General features: G+C 40.3%; 1 protein-coding gene across 1 annotated transcript in view; it reads left to right on the top strand.

Moving 5' to 3' along the window:
• ARHGEF37 (Rho guanine nucleotide exchange factor 37) overlaps positions 1–17,428 on the top strand; it is a 93,643-nt gene extending 76,215 nt beyond the window's left edge. Inside the window, exon 14 of the mRNA XM_075209608.1 lies at positions 15,664–17,428. Within this exon, the coding sequence (XP_075065709.1) occupies positions 15,664–15,873 (210 nt within the window). The 3' untranslated portion in view covers positions 15,874–17,428. The remainder of the gene's footprint in view (positions 1–15,663) is intronic.
• Positions 17,429–17,791: the final 363 nt, after the last annotated feature.

Below are 17,791 nucleotides of genomic sequence, written 5' to 3'. Positions count from 1 at the left end.
AATGTTAAGAGACCTTTTAACCCACTTATGTAACCACTAGGTGTGTGTGACAAAGATTTAATCACAGCAAACTCACCTGGTCTGGCCTAGCAATGATTACAATCCCCTGTTTATATCACACACTCACTATTCCCAAGAGAAGAACTTTTACAGCAAACCTTTGATTACTTCCTGACCTCAGACTACAGTGGAATCTTAAATCATTCAAAGTTATTAATCAAATAATACCCTGTACTTCAGTTATGTAGAGTTTAATAGCCAAGCTATCTAGCATGTTTAAGGAACACAGAGACAGAACGTAATGTAATAGGGCACATTAGCCACAATGCCTAAGATATATAAAAAAATAAGATAAAATAATATACAGTAATATTGAGCAAACCAGTTTCTTAAAAGAAAAGGGATAGAATATAAAAAACCTTTCTCAATTTCTTATCTCTCTATGGCAGAACACAGAGATCACAACCCTAGTTAAATTATTCTCCAGGTAAAGTCAACAAAGATGTTTTAGCCTCATGTTGATTTGAAAAAAAAACAGCTCCTCCTCCCTCCCTTTGTGGTCCCCTCCGAAAGGCAGTGTTTATGATAATAGGTGGAAAATCCACACCCGGGTGTGAAACATAGCCTATTCAGGAATATCGAGTAATTGGCAAACAGACTATAAGTTGCCTCTCTAACATCCAGAATCATACATGCAATCAACAGAGTATACATATACCTACTTGTAGACATGAAACATTACTATCAAATATTGATTATTTGGGACAATAGTCTGTTCTATCATTTTCCGACCAGGTAGATCTTTCTGTTTAAATTATTAGTTGTAGTTCATTCTCCTGAGTATGAATACGCACAAGGACTTGGTCAAATAGGAATGTTAAAAGAAATTGCTTTGATGTAGACATTTCTTATTTGAAATTATAGATCTGACATGTTCTAATTTCAGCATGGTCGGTAATAAATTTCTGTCTGACATGCGATCTGATGACTGGGCTGAGAATACTGCTCAGGCCACTAGCTATAAAACTGCTACGATCAGGACATAATCAACAGTAGGGTGTCTGACTGTGGCAAACATTCAGTTACTATGACAGCAAAGCTAAATAAACTCTTTTGTTACCTGCCCACAGTGAATTACAGTAATTCATCTTTTATATTTTAACCCGATTGTTTCATAACCGCGACAGATGTTATGTTACATTGTGTATTTTTTAAAATCTGAAAAGTCCTTTTATTTACAGACAAAAGGAAAAATAAATCCCCTTTGTTCTAATAAAGTGATATCGCTATCAAAAATATATTGATAAATTTCATAGAAATGGACCCAGCAGTGTAGATCAGGGATAGCTTGCATTATCCTTACATAAAAATAACATGGAAATCATTTGCCTTACGTGACCTTGTAAGACTGGGTCAGGTAAACGCTCATTGTCCAGATAAGATCCTTCTACTACATCCCACTGAAGCCTGATAGAGGCCCAAATACATCTGTGGACTTCTGAGCAGCCACATATTTCTGGTTAATTTACAATCCTAATCTTTGAGTTATCACAATTCCAAAAATTAATCATTGAGAGTGGCAGTTTGATCACTAATATAATTGGAGGAGAAGCATCTAAACTAATAAGCAATGCCTCTTATATTGATATGGATATGGATTGAACTTTGCACAATATTTATATGGATTTTTTAATATAAGAGAATGGATTACAGATCTATACTCGGCTACCGTCTATATTGCCAGTCTGGTTATTATTATTATTACTGTTACTACCTGTTTTAAGTACTTTATATAGTTTGTCTATTAATACTTGTGTGTATACAATAAAGAAATATTTAAGTGATATTCTTTTTCATTATTCCCTACAGTACAATTTTAAATTATCTATTGAGTGAATTGTCTAATATGATTTAATTAGTATCTGTAAGTAAATTTACATTGTTTTTACGTATTTAAATCAAGCGAGCCTGATATTCTCATTACAATGCACCTGTCAAGGGGTGGAATATATTAGGCAGCAAATGAACAGACAGTTCTTGAAGTTGATGTGTTGGAAGGAATTCAGGTTTTGTGTGGTCTCATTGATGGGCATCGGGAGCAGAAGCTTAGCCCACTGAAAAAAGTTAATGCAGGCTATGATAGAAAGGTGGTAGAACACACAGTGCAGGGGTTGTGCAGATGCAGACCAGTCAGAGTGCCCATGCTGACCCCTGTCCACCGCCGAAAGCATCTATAATGGGCACGTGAGCTCTAAAACTGGACCATGGTGCAATGTAAGAAGGTGGCCTGGTCTGATGAATCATGTTTTCTTTTACATCATGTGGACTGCTGGGTGCCTGTGCATCGATTCCCTAGGGAAGGGATGGCACCAGTGTTCTGCTGGGAAACCTTGTGTCCTGGCATTCATGTGAATGTTACCTTGACAGGTACCCCCTACTTAAACATTGGTGCAGACCAAGTACACCCCTTCATGGCAACAGTATTCCCTGATGGCAGTGGCTTCTTCCAGCAGGATAATGCATCCAGCCACACTACAAAAATTGTTCAGGAACAGTTTGAGGAACATGACAAAGAGTTCAAATATTTGACTTGACTTCTAAAATCTACTATGAAACTAAGGAAGCTTAAGCTCCAGTGCCCCTAATCCCAGAGGGGCCCTGAAGCCACTTTTTTCAGCCTTTTTTTTTTCTTTTCAAAGAGTGCATTTTTCCACAAAATTGATGGAGTTATTTTATATGTGTGCTATTAAAATAAGGTTTTTTAGTGATAGAATTATAAGCCAATAGGAAGTACTTAATATTTACCTTAGAATATGTTCTACACAGGAGGGGTGTCTGAATACCCAGAACCACCCCCCCACCAGTGTTGGCCATCAGATCCAGCCGGGAACAGAATAGAGAGCTGCTGTTATTGTCACTGTGTGCTGAGTGCAGTACTGCAGGGTGCCACTAGATGCCCCCATCTCCATTTGTGCTATCCCACCTGCCAGAAGTTGGCCCTGCAGGCTGCAGTGCTGACCACAAACTGAAAGCTGAGCAGATGAGGGTGGATGGCATGGCATATAGCTGCGCCGAGCTGGGAGCATGCAGCGTAGGGGTTATACCACTCAGGAGGATCAATAGCTGGAATCTTACAGAGGAAGTAAGTTTTGGCTTGTATGTAATCTATCTACAGTCTCTCTCTCTGGGGGGTTTCTACATCTATTTGTTTATCTATCTCTTTCCCTTTTTAAATAGAGATCAAGACCCCTAGGGGAATAGCAATGAGTTCAAGAAAGTATTTAAGTGGATACCAAACTCAAGAAAAAGTGATCTGACAAAATTTCTCAATGTCAAAAACTATCAAATTATGTCAAGTTTGATAGTTCAACAGTATCAAGTAAAAGTTTGTCAACGCCTACAGCTGAAACAAGCCATGCGAGCACCAGTGAAGCCAGTGTCAGTACACAAACCATGGGAGCTCTTTCTAGCAATATTCAACCCACTGTTGACACTTTTGATACAGATGACGATCACAGTGATCAACATGAAAGTCCTGTGGAACAAGAAGAGACAGAGCAGGAACAGGAAACAGGAAGCAAGTTCAGTGATTTCAAAGAATATAGTGACCTCGCAAACTGGCCCATAACAGTTCATAATGACTTCATACACAATTGTTTAATTCAAGACATCAGTTTTCTTCAAAATAAAAAAAAAACCAGATGATGTACAGTATATACTGAATCCAGCAGGATTTACAAAGAGAAAAACAGAAGTTTCTCAAGCATATACTTTGAAAAAAAGATTGAAATATGGTCAGACTGTAATGAGGTCCTGGTAGGTTTACTGAAAGAGTAAAGGCTGCATATACTGTTTTGTTTGCAAACTCTTTTCTAAATGCCAATGGTCATTTACAACAGTTTGGTTCTCTGACTGGATGAATGTACTCGGAACTCTGGAGAATCATGAACATAGCATGGAACTGTTATGATTCCTAGTATGAGCTCAGGGTGAGGCAGAAGTATTGGAATAAAACAAAGTATGTTTATTGATGCAAATATACAAGGAAGCCAATAGGTGTATGGAATCTGTAAACAGCAACTCAGTTGAAGCAATGATCTGTTTCAGACATCTAGGTTTGAGCCAAGGATGCAGGGAGTGATTAATGGTACAGTCTATAGCACTGGTTCCCAACTCCAGTCCTCAGGGACCCCTAACAGTGCATGTTTTCCATATCACTTTGCTGGAGCACAGGTGTATTCATTACTAACTGACACATTTTGAAAGATCCACAGGTGGTATAATTATTTCACTTGTGACCTGAAAAATCTGCAATGTTAGGGATCCCTGAGGACTGGGTTTTGGAAACACTGGTCTATAGCAACAAGATTCAGTTGTGGCATATGTGGAGAGCATCACAGAACAAGCAGAGGCCAGATCAAGCTCAAATCTGGATGGTGGAACACAGTGAGCACAGGTAAGTCCTGAGGAGCAGACAGCAGGCACCATGAACCTGAGGTTGGAAGTGAAATCGCAGATGAAGGGCAGAGTAAAATACCATGCGAAGGTTCTGTCCAGGCAGCGATATTCGTAGTTGCTGTCACAGGCAAATGGTCAATCCATGCAGAAATCAGGAATGGTCAGGTCACAAGCAGAGGTCAAACCGAAGTAACAAGCTGGAGCAGGTTATTCACAAGGTTAGCAGCCAGGTACAAACGATGAACTGCAAGGAATACTGACTGAGGCAGATATATAAAGCAATGAAACAGGTGCAGGCACTAATCAGGGAAGGAAATTATCTCCTGCAGGCGAGGTGGAATGTTCAATGGCAAAACAGCAGCACCTCTGGTGGTATTGAGGTACTGCAGCTGCATATAAGATAATGACCTAACAGGAACATAGCAGTGGGATGTTTTGTTGGTAGCAAGAAAGTCAAATAAAAGCACGATGGATCAGCAACTTGAGGAACAGATGAGAAAAAACATTCAGTACTATTTTGAAGTGCTGAAAAGAGTTGTAGCTGTTATAAAGTTTTTAAGTAAAAGATTTGTCATTTAGAGGTCATGAGGAGAAGAGGGGCTCACAAAATAATGGAAACGTCATGGGGCCAATTGAACTCATTGCAGAGTTAACCCATTTTTACATGAATATCTGGAAAGGTAAAAATGAAAATGTAAATGCTGCTTACCTGTCAAAAACCGTGTATGAAGAATTGATGGAAATCATGGGAAAAACGTGCAAAATGAAATTGTGAATAAAATCAACAACCTAGACACCAAATTCTACTCCATTATTGTTGACTCTACACCTAATGTGACACATGTTCACCAGCTGGTAATTGTGGTTTCATACTGCTATAATGGAAAAATCTGTGAAAAATATTTAACATTTTTACCAATAGAAAACCATTCATCCACGACCTTATTCAACAAAATGTTACAATTCCTGGGTGAACATAACCTTTCACTTGAAAATATCTGTGGTCAGTCCTACGATAATGCATCTTACATGGAGAGCTCTGAGAAAGGGCTGCAAGCTCTCTTTAAAAACATTAATAGATGTGCAGACTATGTACCATGTGCAGTCAATTCACTCAACCGTGTTGGAGAAAAAAGCAGTGCCTACTGTACTTGAAGTTGTTGACTATTTTGCAGGAGCTAAATGGTTTTTTTTTGGGATTTCTACGAAGATGGGAGATTTTAAACACACACAGCAATTTAGATTTTTCTCTAAATAGTTCAAGTGTAACTAGACGGTCTGCACACTATGAAGCAGTCCGGGCAATTAAAAATGGATATACAGGTATCTTACTAACAATCAAACAAATTTTTGAAGATTCAGAAGAGAAACCTGAATGTAAACGAGATGCAAAGAATTTATACAACAAGTTGGTAATTTGGAATATGTTATTTTAACAGTCACTTGAGAAGAAGTGATGGAGTGTTACAACAAAATAAGTAAGAAACTCCAAACCCCTGGTTTTGATGTATTTGAAGGTTATCTTCTGCTTTCATCTTTACTTTTATTGTTAATGAACTCCGAGAAAATTCAGCCGACATGTCACAATAACAATCAATGAGATTATCGGATCCCCTAGATCTGCTGGGCTTGGCACTACCCCTACCAAATGTGCGGAGTCTAACGAAGCAGATGGTTTTCGCCAGGGATCCCTGCAGGAAGTTTGGACTTTGCAGCCTCTGCTTCGCAGGTCGCGGCCCTCTGAGGGAGTACCTGGCAAGACCTGTTGGGAGAACACAGTTGCTGAAGAGCTGAAAATGTTCAGATGGACAGCTAGGAACCAGCAACTGTGGATAGGGTATCACAGATTTAGTAGAACTGCAAACTCAGGTGGGATGGTCTGCGGACAGGTAACCGCCGGGAAAGTGGAGAAATGCACACTGGTGCGATAGTAGAGCACGGGGAGCCACATCCTTACTCAAGTAGGGCTGCTGACTAAAAGAAGAGGCACAGAGGACCGAAGGGAGGTGCTTTAAATAGAGGGGGTAATGAATGAGTCTCCAATGAATGAGGAGCAAAGATCATCAGAGGATCGGGTCTGACAGCACCATGGCGGCCGGCAGCAGTGGAATGCAGCGATCGTCAGGCAGGTAAGCGCACCGGACCTTGGGCAGGAAAACCGAGAGTCCATGTGATACGACAGAATTGCACACTATAAATCAGAAGTAAAAGGTTTGTGTGAAGATATCACCTAAATTTATTCTGATGCTTCCAAAGGCATTGTTACAAAGAAATTTTCAGATGGAACAAGTGATAGGGCTTCCCTAATTTTCATCCCCCATAACTTGAAACTATAAGGCATAGCCTAGAAAATATTTGTTCACCTGTGACTTTGACAAATGAGATAACTCAATATAGCAATTCTGGGATGTAGTGGTTACATTTTTAAAAAAAATTGTGGTGATCTGCCATGGAACAACACCCATTGAAGAAGATAATGGTTACCCAGATCTCATTGTTGGTGAGAAGGGACTCACTGTATGGCCCATTTTCAAGGACTCCACCCAACCACCCTGTTCTCTGCCATTTGTGCCTCAAGGTCCTTGCAAGGGCAGCAAGGCCCTTTGGATCTTGTTGGATGTTGCCCTATTTTTGCTGTTTGCAAAGGGGCCCCCAAATCAGTTTAAGCTTCAGGGACCCAAAAATGTAGGTCTGCCATTGTTCAGAGATCTCATGGAGTCCATGCCTCGACAAGTTAGAAATGTTTTGGCGGCATTAAGGCGGACCTACACAATATTAGGCAGGTGGTTTTAATGGTGTGGCTGATTGGTGTATAGTGTAGTATTTCTGTCTGTCAACTCACATGTATGCTGAGTGTTTCTCTTTTGTAACAATTGTACTTAAAACAGATCAAAACTTGACTATAGTGTTTCCCCACAGAAATTCATATGTTTTCTTTTGTTTGTTTGTCTTAATGTATCCTGAGGTTATTTCTGACATCCTTAAAAACATTACACACATCGGTAGCTTTCAGAGTTTAATAAGTCAAAACAAGCATAGCTGCAGTAAAATGTTTTCGATATTACATTACAGCAAAAGATGGAAAATGTAACATTTGGACATGTTACAAAATAGATTGTGTGGTGTCATTTTGTATCCAAATGTGCTTCCTGAGTGTGAAACAGAAGGTATATCGGGTATAAAGGTTTCCAGTTTGGTCACACACTTGCAGCTAAACAGGACAGATTGCATGTGCACCTGTTAGTGCAGTTTCAGATGACATTTGCCAATTTCAGCTTATCCTCTGCCCAAACAGGCATTATTGGGTAATTTGACATTATGTATGCCAGTATTATAACATATGATCAGTACTGGTAAGGCTTTTGGCTATTTATAAACCTCTTTGCAATATGGCTCCAGCTATCAGTACCTTCCAATGTAATTCATTCATCATTCTACAGAATTTTGCATGTATCAGCTATTATAGACGGGGAGAAGGAGGGTAAGGGAGACAAAGTATCCAGTCCAGGAAAACAATAAAGCTACAACTCAGCAGTATAATTTCCCAGATGGTTACTAATTACCATTAGTAACCTAGTTCCACATGAGCTTTGTATTATTGAGCCAGCTTTGCTGGCAATATTTCAGCAATGTTGTGGACAGTGGGGCATTGTAAGGTGTGATGTGCTCTGGGAATGGCTTTGCTGCTTAGAAATGTATTTTTGCTGCAATCCTTTGGACAGCTGTTATAGCAACTGTCACTCATATCCCTGATTAGACAGTAGAATTTCCCAAATAATCTGACCATGCCAACCATTCTGTGATGACTGGGCATACATGCTCTGAGAGGTTTATGGAGAGATTCCAGCAGTGCCCTAAACTAAGCTGCTATATGTACGGTCATATGAAAAATACACAATCTTTAAAATCTGTTTTGCTACATTTCAAGAAATAATTAACAAGCACCCAGTCCTCAAGCTTATAAACTTAATCTCATGTGACAAATAACAGATAACAGATTTTACTATGTCCTTATTTATGCAACAAAAATAAGCCAACATGTAAAGCAATGTGTGAAAAACTACACCCCTTGATTCAGTAGTTTGTAGAAACACCTTTAGCAGCAATAATGTGACATAATCATATTTGGTATGAGTTAAGCCATCTTTTACCTCACATTTGAGGACTTTGGCAAACTCATTACAGCACTGGTTTGAGGGAATTTGTTTATGCACAGCTCTCAAGGTCCTACCAGAGCAACTCGGTGAAATTAAGTTCTGGACTTGGCTCTGGTATGAAGAGAACATCACAGCGGACCGGATGATTATGAGTTGTTCAGGATCCGTGGCTGAGAAACCATTCCAAATCATCTTCCTTTCACCACTGTGGTTGAAGATTGGTATGAGGTACTTGTGATGAAACTGTGTTTGGTGATGGCCAAACATGACATTGTGAATTAAAACCACTTTCATGTCATCTGCCCACATTGTTCCAGAAGCATTGTGTTTTGTTCAGTTTTTTAAAGTTTGAAAATCTAATGGTGGTTATGGGGTGGAGAAATGGGTGCCTCCTGGCTACCCTTTAATGAAAGTCATAGTTGTTCAGTCTTTTTCCGATGTGCGAGTCATACATTTTAACATTTATAATGTTGGCAGAGGTCAGTAGATCCCTAGATGTAGCCTTTAGCCTATTTATGATTTCTTCAAGCATCATAGGATGGGATCTTTTCTTGAGACACCCACTCCTGGTAAGATGTGCAACAACCTTCGATATTATCTGTTGAGTTCCTACTTTAGAACAACGGTCTTCCAGGTGACACGTCTACCAAGTTCCTTGATGGTTGCTTAGGACAGGAGCTCCAGGTGCAGACCTGGAAGTGATTAATAAGGACACGTCTGTTTAAGCCCACCATCAACTATATATCTATGTCTTCTGCCCTGAAGAAAAAGCCAGGCAAAGAAGGTGAAAAAGTTATTTCAAAAGAGAAACATTGACTACATGGGTCCCAACATTGCAGACATGTCACACACAGCACAGTAGCAAGAATCAGAGCCTGATAATGAAGGTTCTGTAACTACTAAAGCTGATTTTCCAGGAAAGCTGTCACCGAGTTTCAAGACTGCAGTGACCTGCCAGACAGAACAAATAAGGCAATATGTCTGGAGAATAGAGTAGATGAAGTTATTCAGACTGAAGACAACCTTACATAGAAAACTGATAAAATGCATAAGGAAATCCTGATCCGGAAAGATGCGACAAAAGGACCATGAAAAAAAACAGGAGGAATAGCAAATTTGGGATATTCCTGATTCCGTGTTGACTAAATGGTTAACTCAGGAACTATTTACCTAGGTCAGCACCTTGAGGTGCTGCCTTGCATAGAATGGTAATGGTTACCCCACATAACAGCTGTTATCATAATTATACAATTTTGCCACCATTAGTGCTAAATGTTATGTTTGATAACTGATTTCTTTCTAATTCTATTCCCAACGTACAAATGTGGAAAATTTTGTGTTATAAACATTAAATCCAGTTTCAAGTGAATTAAAACGGTGTACACTATGGCTAAGGCTATTGGTTATATGTTCAGACGTATTGTTATATTATACACTTGGGGCATAGTGACTTTTAACGTCTTCATCAATCCTCTTTATTTAGACTTTGCATAATATAATATAATAATGTTTATTAACTTGATGAACATAGCCAAGTCTAGATGTCCTCCACTTCTCTTGCTGTCTTTAGATGCAGAGAGTGTCTCTGACAGGATTGCTTAGCCATTTATGATGACCTCATTGGGGGTTTTGAAGATCCCTGGCCTCTTCACAAGACGTATTTGAATCAACGAAAGCTTCCGGGCAACTCCAAAGCCATATTTCAGATCAAGAATGGTACACGGCATGGGTTTCCATTATTCCTATTACTATTTACCATTTCCATGTAATCTTTGACATCTAACATCCATAAAAACCCAGATATCTCTGAAATTTCCATCATAAACAGGGTATACAAAATTCTGTTATTTGCTGTCTAAACAGTTATCATTACTTAATCCGTTTAGAGAGATTTAGATGTTTGGTAAACTGTCTAATTTCTCAATCAACCAAGACTCTTCTCAGGTCTTGGGTGTAGGAGTTGCAGTCAATATGAACATTCTTCCCAGGATCGTATAATTGTTCCATTCACTTTCTATATCAGTGATCACCTCTGATATTTCAAACCTACAATTCAAAATCTTTTAATTTATATGGTACAAAATACACCCTTCTGTAAAGCCATCAGTATTCATTTTGTACTCCACCAGTGAAATCTTGGCAGTGCCACATCTTCTTAAATATTACCAAGCAGCTCAGTTGAGCCACCTTACCCTTTGGCATTTTCACGTTAGAGACAAACACTGGGTTGACATAGAAAACTCTACATTGAAATAAGTAATCTTATTTATATTGGTTGGGTGACAATTAGAAGATAAGTGTCTCCCTATTATTAGTCAAACCTTCCAATTATAGGATACACATTCTTTTATATAATCTGAAAGGTTCCCCATCTGTTCTGACCCCATTTTTGGGTAACCTATATTTCCCACGTGCTTAATCTCCAGGCTCATTTGCATTTTGAAGGAAAAATACCTTGCTGGCAACAGGTACGTTTTAACGTTCCAAGAACATTAAAACTAACCTGTCTATGTTTCACAAATCGGGGTCTTAGTCTTGTTTATACCACTCGGCTGTTCCATATCACCGTACATCTCACTCCTGGTCGAATGCAGCATTCTATCCTGAGACAAGCGTGACTTCTGTCTGCAGTACTGGAGGCTGCCATCTTGGGTGAGACATTTGCTAAATATCCTGATCTCATCTACCAGTTGGCTTCCTCTGTAGACTATAAGAGTCCTACACTCAGCAAATTGCTAATGCAACACTTTCCTACTTCCTGGTTCCAGACTCCCACAGTTGCTGTTGTTTGCTGCTTCTATCCTGTCTGCTCTATGCAGATCTCAATCATCATCCTTCGTGTGAATTCAGCTTCATCCTGTTGCTGTTCTATGGATTTCTACCATTAAATCTCTGAGTGAGTTCAGCTTCATCAGATGTGCTGTTATATGGACTTTTACCATTAACCCTCTGTGTGAATACAGCTTCATCCTGTAGCTTTTATGAACTGCAACAATTGACCCTTTGTGTGAATTCAGATTCATCTTGTTGCTGTTATATGAACTGCAAACCATTAACCCCTCGTGTGAACTCAGCTTCATTCTGCCTGCTGAAATAAATACTTTGGTTATTTATTCCTCGTGTGAATTCACCTTCATTCTATAAGCTAGTGTACAGATTCCAGCTGTTATCTTCTGTGTGTAGAGCAAGCTCTATGAGCAATGCATTCATCCGGCCTCTCAGTTTCTACTACACTCCTGCCACAGCTAGCCCCAGGGGTCCCGAAACCCCAGAAACCCTATTGCCGTGACACTTTGAGCACTTCCATTTTATTCAAATTTCACTCTCAACTACCTGAAGAGTTCTTGCCCATTACAATATTTGATTGTTTATGTATAAATAGTGGTACCTAAAAAGGTATCATTTCTTCCATGTACAGATTACTGTCCCCATTCCTGGCAGGGGCTAGGTAGCAAATTTTAGCCTGGGGGGTGAGACTATTCTCAGCAGCCAATTAGGAACGTTAAAGAAGGAAAAAAAAAACAGGTAACTGAACGACTCAACCCAAGGTAGCCGACTACGGGACCGGCCCGGCCCGGAGGGCAGATGCCCCCTGCCCACCAGTCCAGCCAGCCCCTGATCCCCGGAGGGGTTGGGTATGTATTTACAAAGGTAGAAATACCAACGGAAATAATATCGACACGAAAATAGCGGCTGTCAAAACCTGCATAATAAAATTCTAATAGCCGGCAGGTCTATTTATAACCTGGAGCTTGCGTTTCTGATAGCGTGGGAAAGTGTTCCAACTCTTAACAGCATTTATTTTCCAGACCCCAACTCCCTAGAGAATCTAGCCCCCTGCTGCGGGTTCCCCAGCCATGATGGCACCAGCCCCGGCTGGCTAATTCTAGGGCTGGTTGGATGGGATTCTGGGATTATTATTATTATTAATTTTTATTTATAAGGCGCCACAAGGCATCCGCAGCACCGTACAGGGACAAATTACAATACAATGGGAGACAACACAGTACAGTAAACAGTAACTCAGTAAGCTCAATGCACAGCTAGAGAGGGCGGGGAAGGGGGAGGGAGGATCCGCAGACGACGGGGCCCAAGAAGGAGGACGCGGAAGACAGGGAGACCCCCAGGGGGGCGGAGGGAGCGAGAGTGGACGTGGGGTGGAGGACCCTTGAGGAGGAGGGCTAAGTAGCTGGAGAGCAGAGTTAAAAGTGGTGGAAACAGGAGGAGCGATGGCCCTGCTCAGAGGAGCATACAATCTAAGGGGAGGGGTGGACAGACAGAGAGACGCAGGGGAGAGAGGGAGAGTAGGGGGACGGAGGCAGAAGATAAGGTAGGAAGTTAAGTGGGAGACAGAAAGGCTTTAAGAAAAAGGTGGGTTTTTAGGGCCCGTTTGAAACTGGACAGATATGGGGAAGTTCTGATGGAGGGAGAGAGCTTGTTCCAGTGGAGGGGGGCAGCACGTGCGAAGTCTTGGATACGCGCGTGGGAGGAGCTTATAAGGGGGGAAGAGAGGCGACGTTGGATTACTTCCAACTATGCTGGGTAACTGAATCATGATAGCCTCCTTCTGCACATTTGGTGTCAAAGATATTCTTAACACACATTTCTCTAATTATGGGTCTCTGTGGTGGTGACACAAACCTGATTTTCTCCTTGGAGTGGTAATGACTCAAACCCGATTTTCTCCTTTCAATGGTGGTGATACAAACGTGAATGCTCCGTACAGAACTTCCACATGTTCTACTTTTATATACAGTATAGGTGGTAGCACTTCCTTATGATCAGTTAATGAAGGACACTTGATTAGCAGCACCTAGATCAGATTTTCTTTATTAATACAAGTGAGGTGTACTTACTTTTTCATATATTGCTTCTTCATGTTGTCTTATTTTTTTATAGAACAAATAAGGGCGAAGTAAAATATGCTATGGTTATTTGTCACATGAGATCTAACTTATACACGGTAACTTCCTCTCTAAAGTGCGGAACCTACACACATACAAAATGACAGATCTTACAGATCCCAAAATGCAGTATCTCTCAGGAGCCATCTGGCCTCCTCCCCAGGTATTGAGATACTGAATGAACTGCGTAGCAGCCTTTTAACAGCACCTAACTCCTGACTCCTGAAAACCCAAAACTGGCCTTATAAATGGAGTCTGCCCTTCTCCCTCCATTCATACCCCAGGGACCCTTTTACCGGCTTATCCTAAAGCTGAACACACTCCTTGGGAAGCTTTTTCCCACACACAAACAATCTCCTTGGGGTTTTTAAAATGCAAATGACATTGAGGACTATATTCCTGCCATTTACCGTTTTCCCAGTGCTTCTGTCACACTACATTAGAACGCCCCTTCCCTTTACCCGTCCCACCTCTACAGGTGCAGATGGACATAACTGCCAGAATTGCAAAAGCCTGCATAGGAGCATATGCATGTGCCCACTTTTTGCACTTTCTGAGCATGCGTAGAGCTATGTCACGCAAGATATGCTATACAAACTAGCGTATGTGCCACTCTGCATCCGCTCCATACTGTCACTTTATGAAGAGTAAAATGTGCGTGTAATGTCAAAGTATTTACTGACACTGCAAAGAGATTAAAGGAGCACAGAGATCAGTATGTACAAGTAGATGAAAAAATGTCATATTTACATTTGCCAATCCTGTAGTTTTGTTTGTTAGGTTATTTTTGTAATCATATGCATTTTTGTTGTTGCATAAGTGTACCTTTTAAGCATGCTACTGTCATGATTTCAAAGAAGGATTCTGTCTTCAGGCCATTATAATATGTTTTGTACAGGGAAAACATTGTTCAAAGCTATTTGCAGAAAGAGCCTTGTCATGCCTATGCAGTAGAATTCTGTACTATACTATACTAGTACTATAACTTACTTGCATCTTCTTCCACTCATCCCTGTACTGTAACTTACTTGCACCCTCTTCCACTCTTCCCTGTACTGTAATTTACTTGCACCCTCTTCCACTCTTCCCTGTACTGTAATTTACTTGCACCCTCTTCCACTCTTCCCTGTACTGTAATTTACTTGCACCCTCTTCCACTCTTCCCTGTGCTATAACTTACTTGCACCATCTTCCACTCTTCCCTGTGCTATAACTTACATGCACCCTCTTCCACTCTTCCCTGTGCTATAACTTACTTGCACCCTCTTCCACTCTTCCCTGTACTGTAACTTACTTGCACCCTCTTCCACTCTTCCCTGTGCTATAACTTACTTGCACCCTCTTCCACTCTTCCCTGTACTGTAATTTACTTGCACCCTCTTCCACTCTTCCCTGTACTGTAATTTACTTGCACCCTCTTCCACTCTTCCCTGTGCTATAACTTACTTGCACCATCTTCCACTCTTCCCTGTGCTATAACTTACTTGCACCCTCTTCCACTCTTCCCTGTGCTATAACTTACTTGCACCCTCTTCCACTCTTCCCTGTACTGTAACTTACTTGCACCCTCTTCCACTCTTCCCTGTGCTATAACTTACTTGCACCCTCTTCAATCATTTCTTTTAATGTTTCCACCAACTCCCACTACTCTGTTAATTCTTAATAATACAAGAGCTTCTCAGTTAACCATGGCAAAGTCCTTGTACCAATACTGTAAACATCCAATAGTATATGTCAGGTATTTATCGCAAGCGTATCACATGGTCACTGAACTTTACCCAATGTACCACCCAAAGAATAATTTACAGTCTACTAAATAAATATGAATATACATTAACAAATGTATCAGTTGCATCAGTATGTCAGGGCAAGTCTGTTTGTCTTTGTGTGCGTTCTGTGTCCTCCTGCGCTGTCACTTTGAGTACCTCTTTATGCTTGACTTGAGCTGTTTGCTCCAAGTTTTAAAGGCATGCGTCTATGTGTATATCTAAGATGTATAGATCGGATTAGCATCTGGTAATTGTAAACATATGTCTGAAAACAATTTATTGAGCTGAATGCAAAAACGAATTGGCAATAGCGCAATTTGTCTTTATTGTCATTATTCTGCCTTTGTGTACTGATGGCCATTGCTTACTTTACAGATTGTTGCTGGATATTCATTCACTGCTCGCAGCAGTTATGAAGTCAGCATTATGGAGGGTGAGCAGGTGACCGTTCTGGAGCCACATGACAAGAATGGGAGTCCAGAGTGGAGCTTAGTAGAAGTGGGCGGCCAAAGGGGTTATGTGCCTTCCAACTACCTAGTAAGAATACCTGTGCAAGAAAACAACCGCAGGACATCATTATACTAATACAAACTAGACCTGTGATTCATAAGGAAGTTAGAATCATGAAGATCAGTCCAGAAACCGCAGAACATTGGGTAACAACATCTTACTCTGCATGGCTACAGCTTATCTCATTCATTGTGACTTTGAACTAATAGCAGTCATTAACATAAAGGCATATAACTGCATAGGAGCAATGCATATGGTGTTATCAAGCAAGTACTATTATATATGCAATGTAGTCACCTACACCATAAAGAAATATACAAGGCTGCATATTATGTCAGTACTTGAACTGTGCAAACTCCATTAACAACAGACTCCATGTACTGTAACTAGTTATTTTGACCTTGTACTTTATAAGACCTTAACAAGCCCTGCTGATTTTCTTGTATGAAAAGCCTGAATTATTTTGCAGAGTCTAATATGTGGTAATATGATAATATAGTCATATTATCGCCACTGACTATGTATAATGTAATCCAGGCACTGGGTCCAGCCATTGACGCTTTAAAAGTGCCGTTTCCAGCAGGCCCATTACAAGTGATGTCATTTCTTAGTGTAGATGTATGTAAAAGTCACATTTTTGTTTTGGAGATAAATAAAACTACCGGAAACAGAGGCTGTCAGTTATATGGTAAGTCCATATTTTCAGCTTGTCACTGTCACACTCATCGCTATTTTTTGGCATTGAAAACTTTGTCGGCATAGTCAATGGCGATAAATCCTATCACACCCGAAATATAGACATCCATCTTTCAGAAAGGAAAGGCCAGTATGCATGTTACTTAGTCACTGCCTAATGTGGATGCTCCAAGTTATACGCCATGTCCCCTCCGATGGACTTGCATTGATCAGAGGAAAGTTAAGAAGTGCACCAGTTTCTGTGTATGTTCAGAGTCAATATAATATGCCTTACAAGGTACAGAAAGATAAAAATATAATCCTGTGCAGCATGAAAGATGGAGCACTCCAGATACCTTATACAGGGCAATATTACACAGCAAAACTCCAGGCTCTATTTGGACCATTAAAAGTGATTCCTACAAAGATAGGTCATGGAGGTAGCGTGTATTCTTATCCTATTGGGTCAGATAGAGTCCTTCTAATGTCTAAGATTATAACTTGATTCTCTTTTAGACTTTTTCATAGTGACAACTTGTGAAAATAGCAGGGAGCTGTGAATGTCTCTCCATAAATGGCAACGGATTGCAATTGTAAATATATATAAAGAGCCTATTCATAGATGAAGTTAATTGCTGACCCTGTTGCTTTCTGGGATATAACGTATTAGAAACTCTCTTTTCTTCTATGGACCCTGGTATGAATTCTACAGTTGTCTATTTATGATCATGAAATTGCTGTTTGATCTCTGAGAACAGCAAAAACCGATTATAAGCTGGGCAGTGAAATCATGCCTGGTAAATCACTGCAATATACAGGTTAGCATGGTTACACTGGAAGATTAGATTCAGCAAATTAATTCATCATTAATTGGCTTGCTTGAATTGTTCCTTATCCCTTCTCTGGGGGAAGTAAGGTTTATAAGGAATACATGTAATAAACTCTGTTATTTACATACCAGACTGCATTGTCTTCTGTTTCTCACTATCTGTGCTGTAGTGGGTACACACTGTATAGACAACATGTTGCAAAACATTGTATGCACAGAAAAGTGCAACTGTAGGCTCATTTATATACATTAACTGTATTCTGTTTGACAAAGAATTAATCCAAATGCATGAAGCTGCAACAATGGACATGACATAGTAACATAGCTGTACGTGTAAAGCTAGGTGCACACTACACAGTTTTCATCCAATAATCAGCTAAATCAGCTGACATACGACCGCTCGTTCAAAAGTCGGGTCAGTGTGTGCAGTGACACGATGGTCGAAAGTCTGCCCAAATGGACGATTAACGCCTCATTTGGTTGGTCGTA

The sequence above is a fragment of the Mixophyes fleayi genome, chromosome 4 (genome assembly GCF_038048845.1).
Source record: "Mixophyes fleayi isolate aMixFle1 chromosome 4, aMixFle1.hap1, whole genome shotgun sequence".
Taxonomy (NCBI): domain Eukaryota; kingdom Metazoa; phylum Chordata; class Amphibia; order Anura; family Limnodynastidae; genus Mixophyes; species Mixophyes fleayi.
This window is presented reverse-complemented; position numbering and strand designations above follow the sequence as displayed.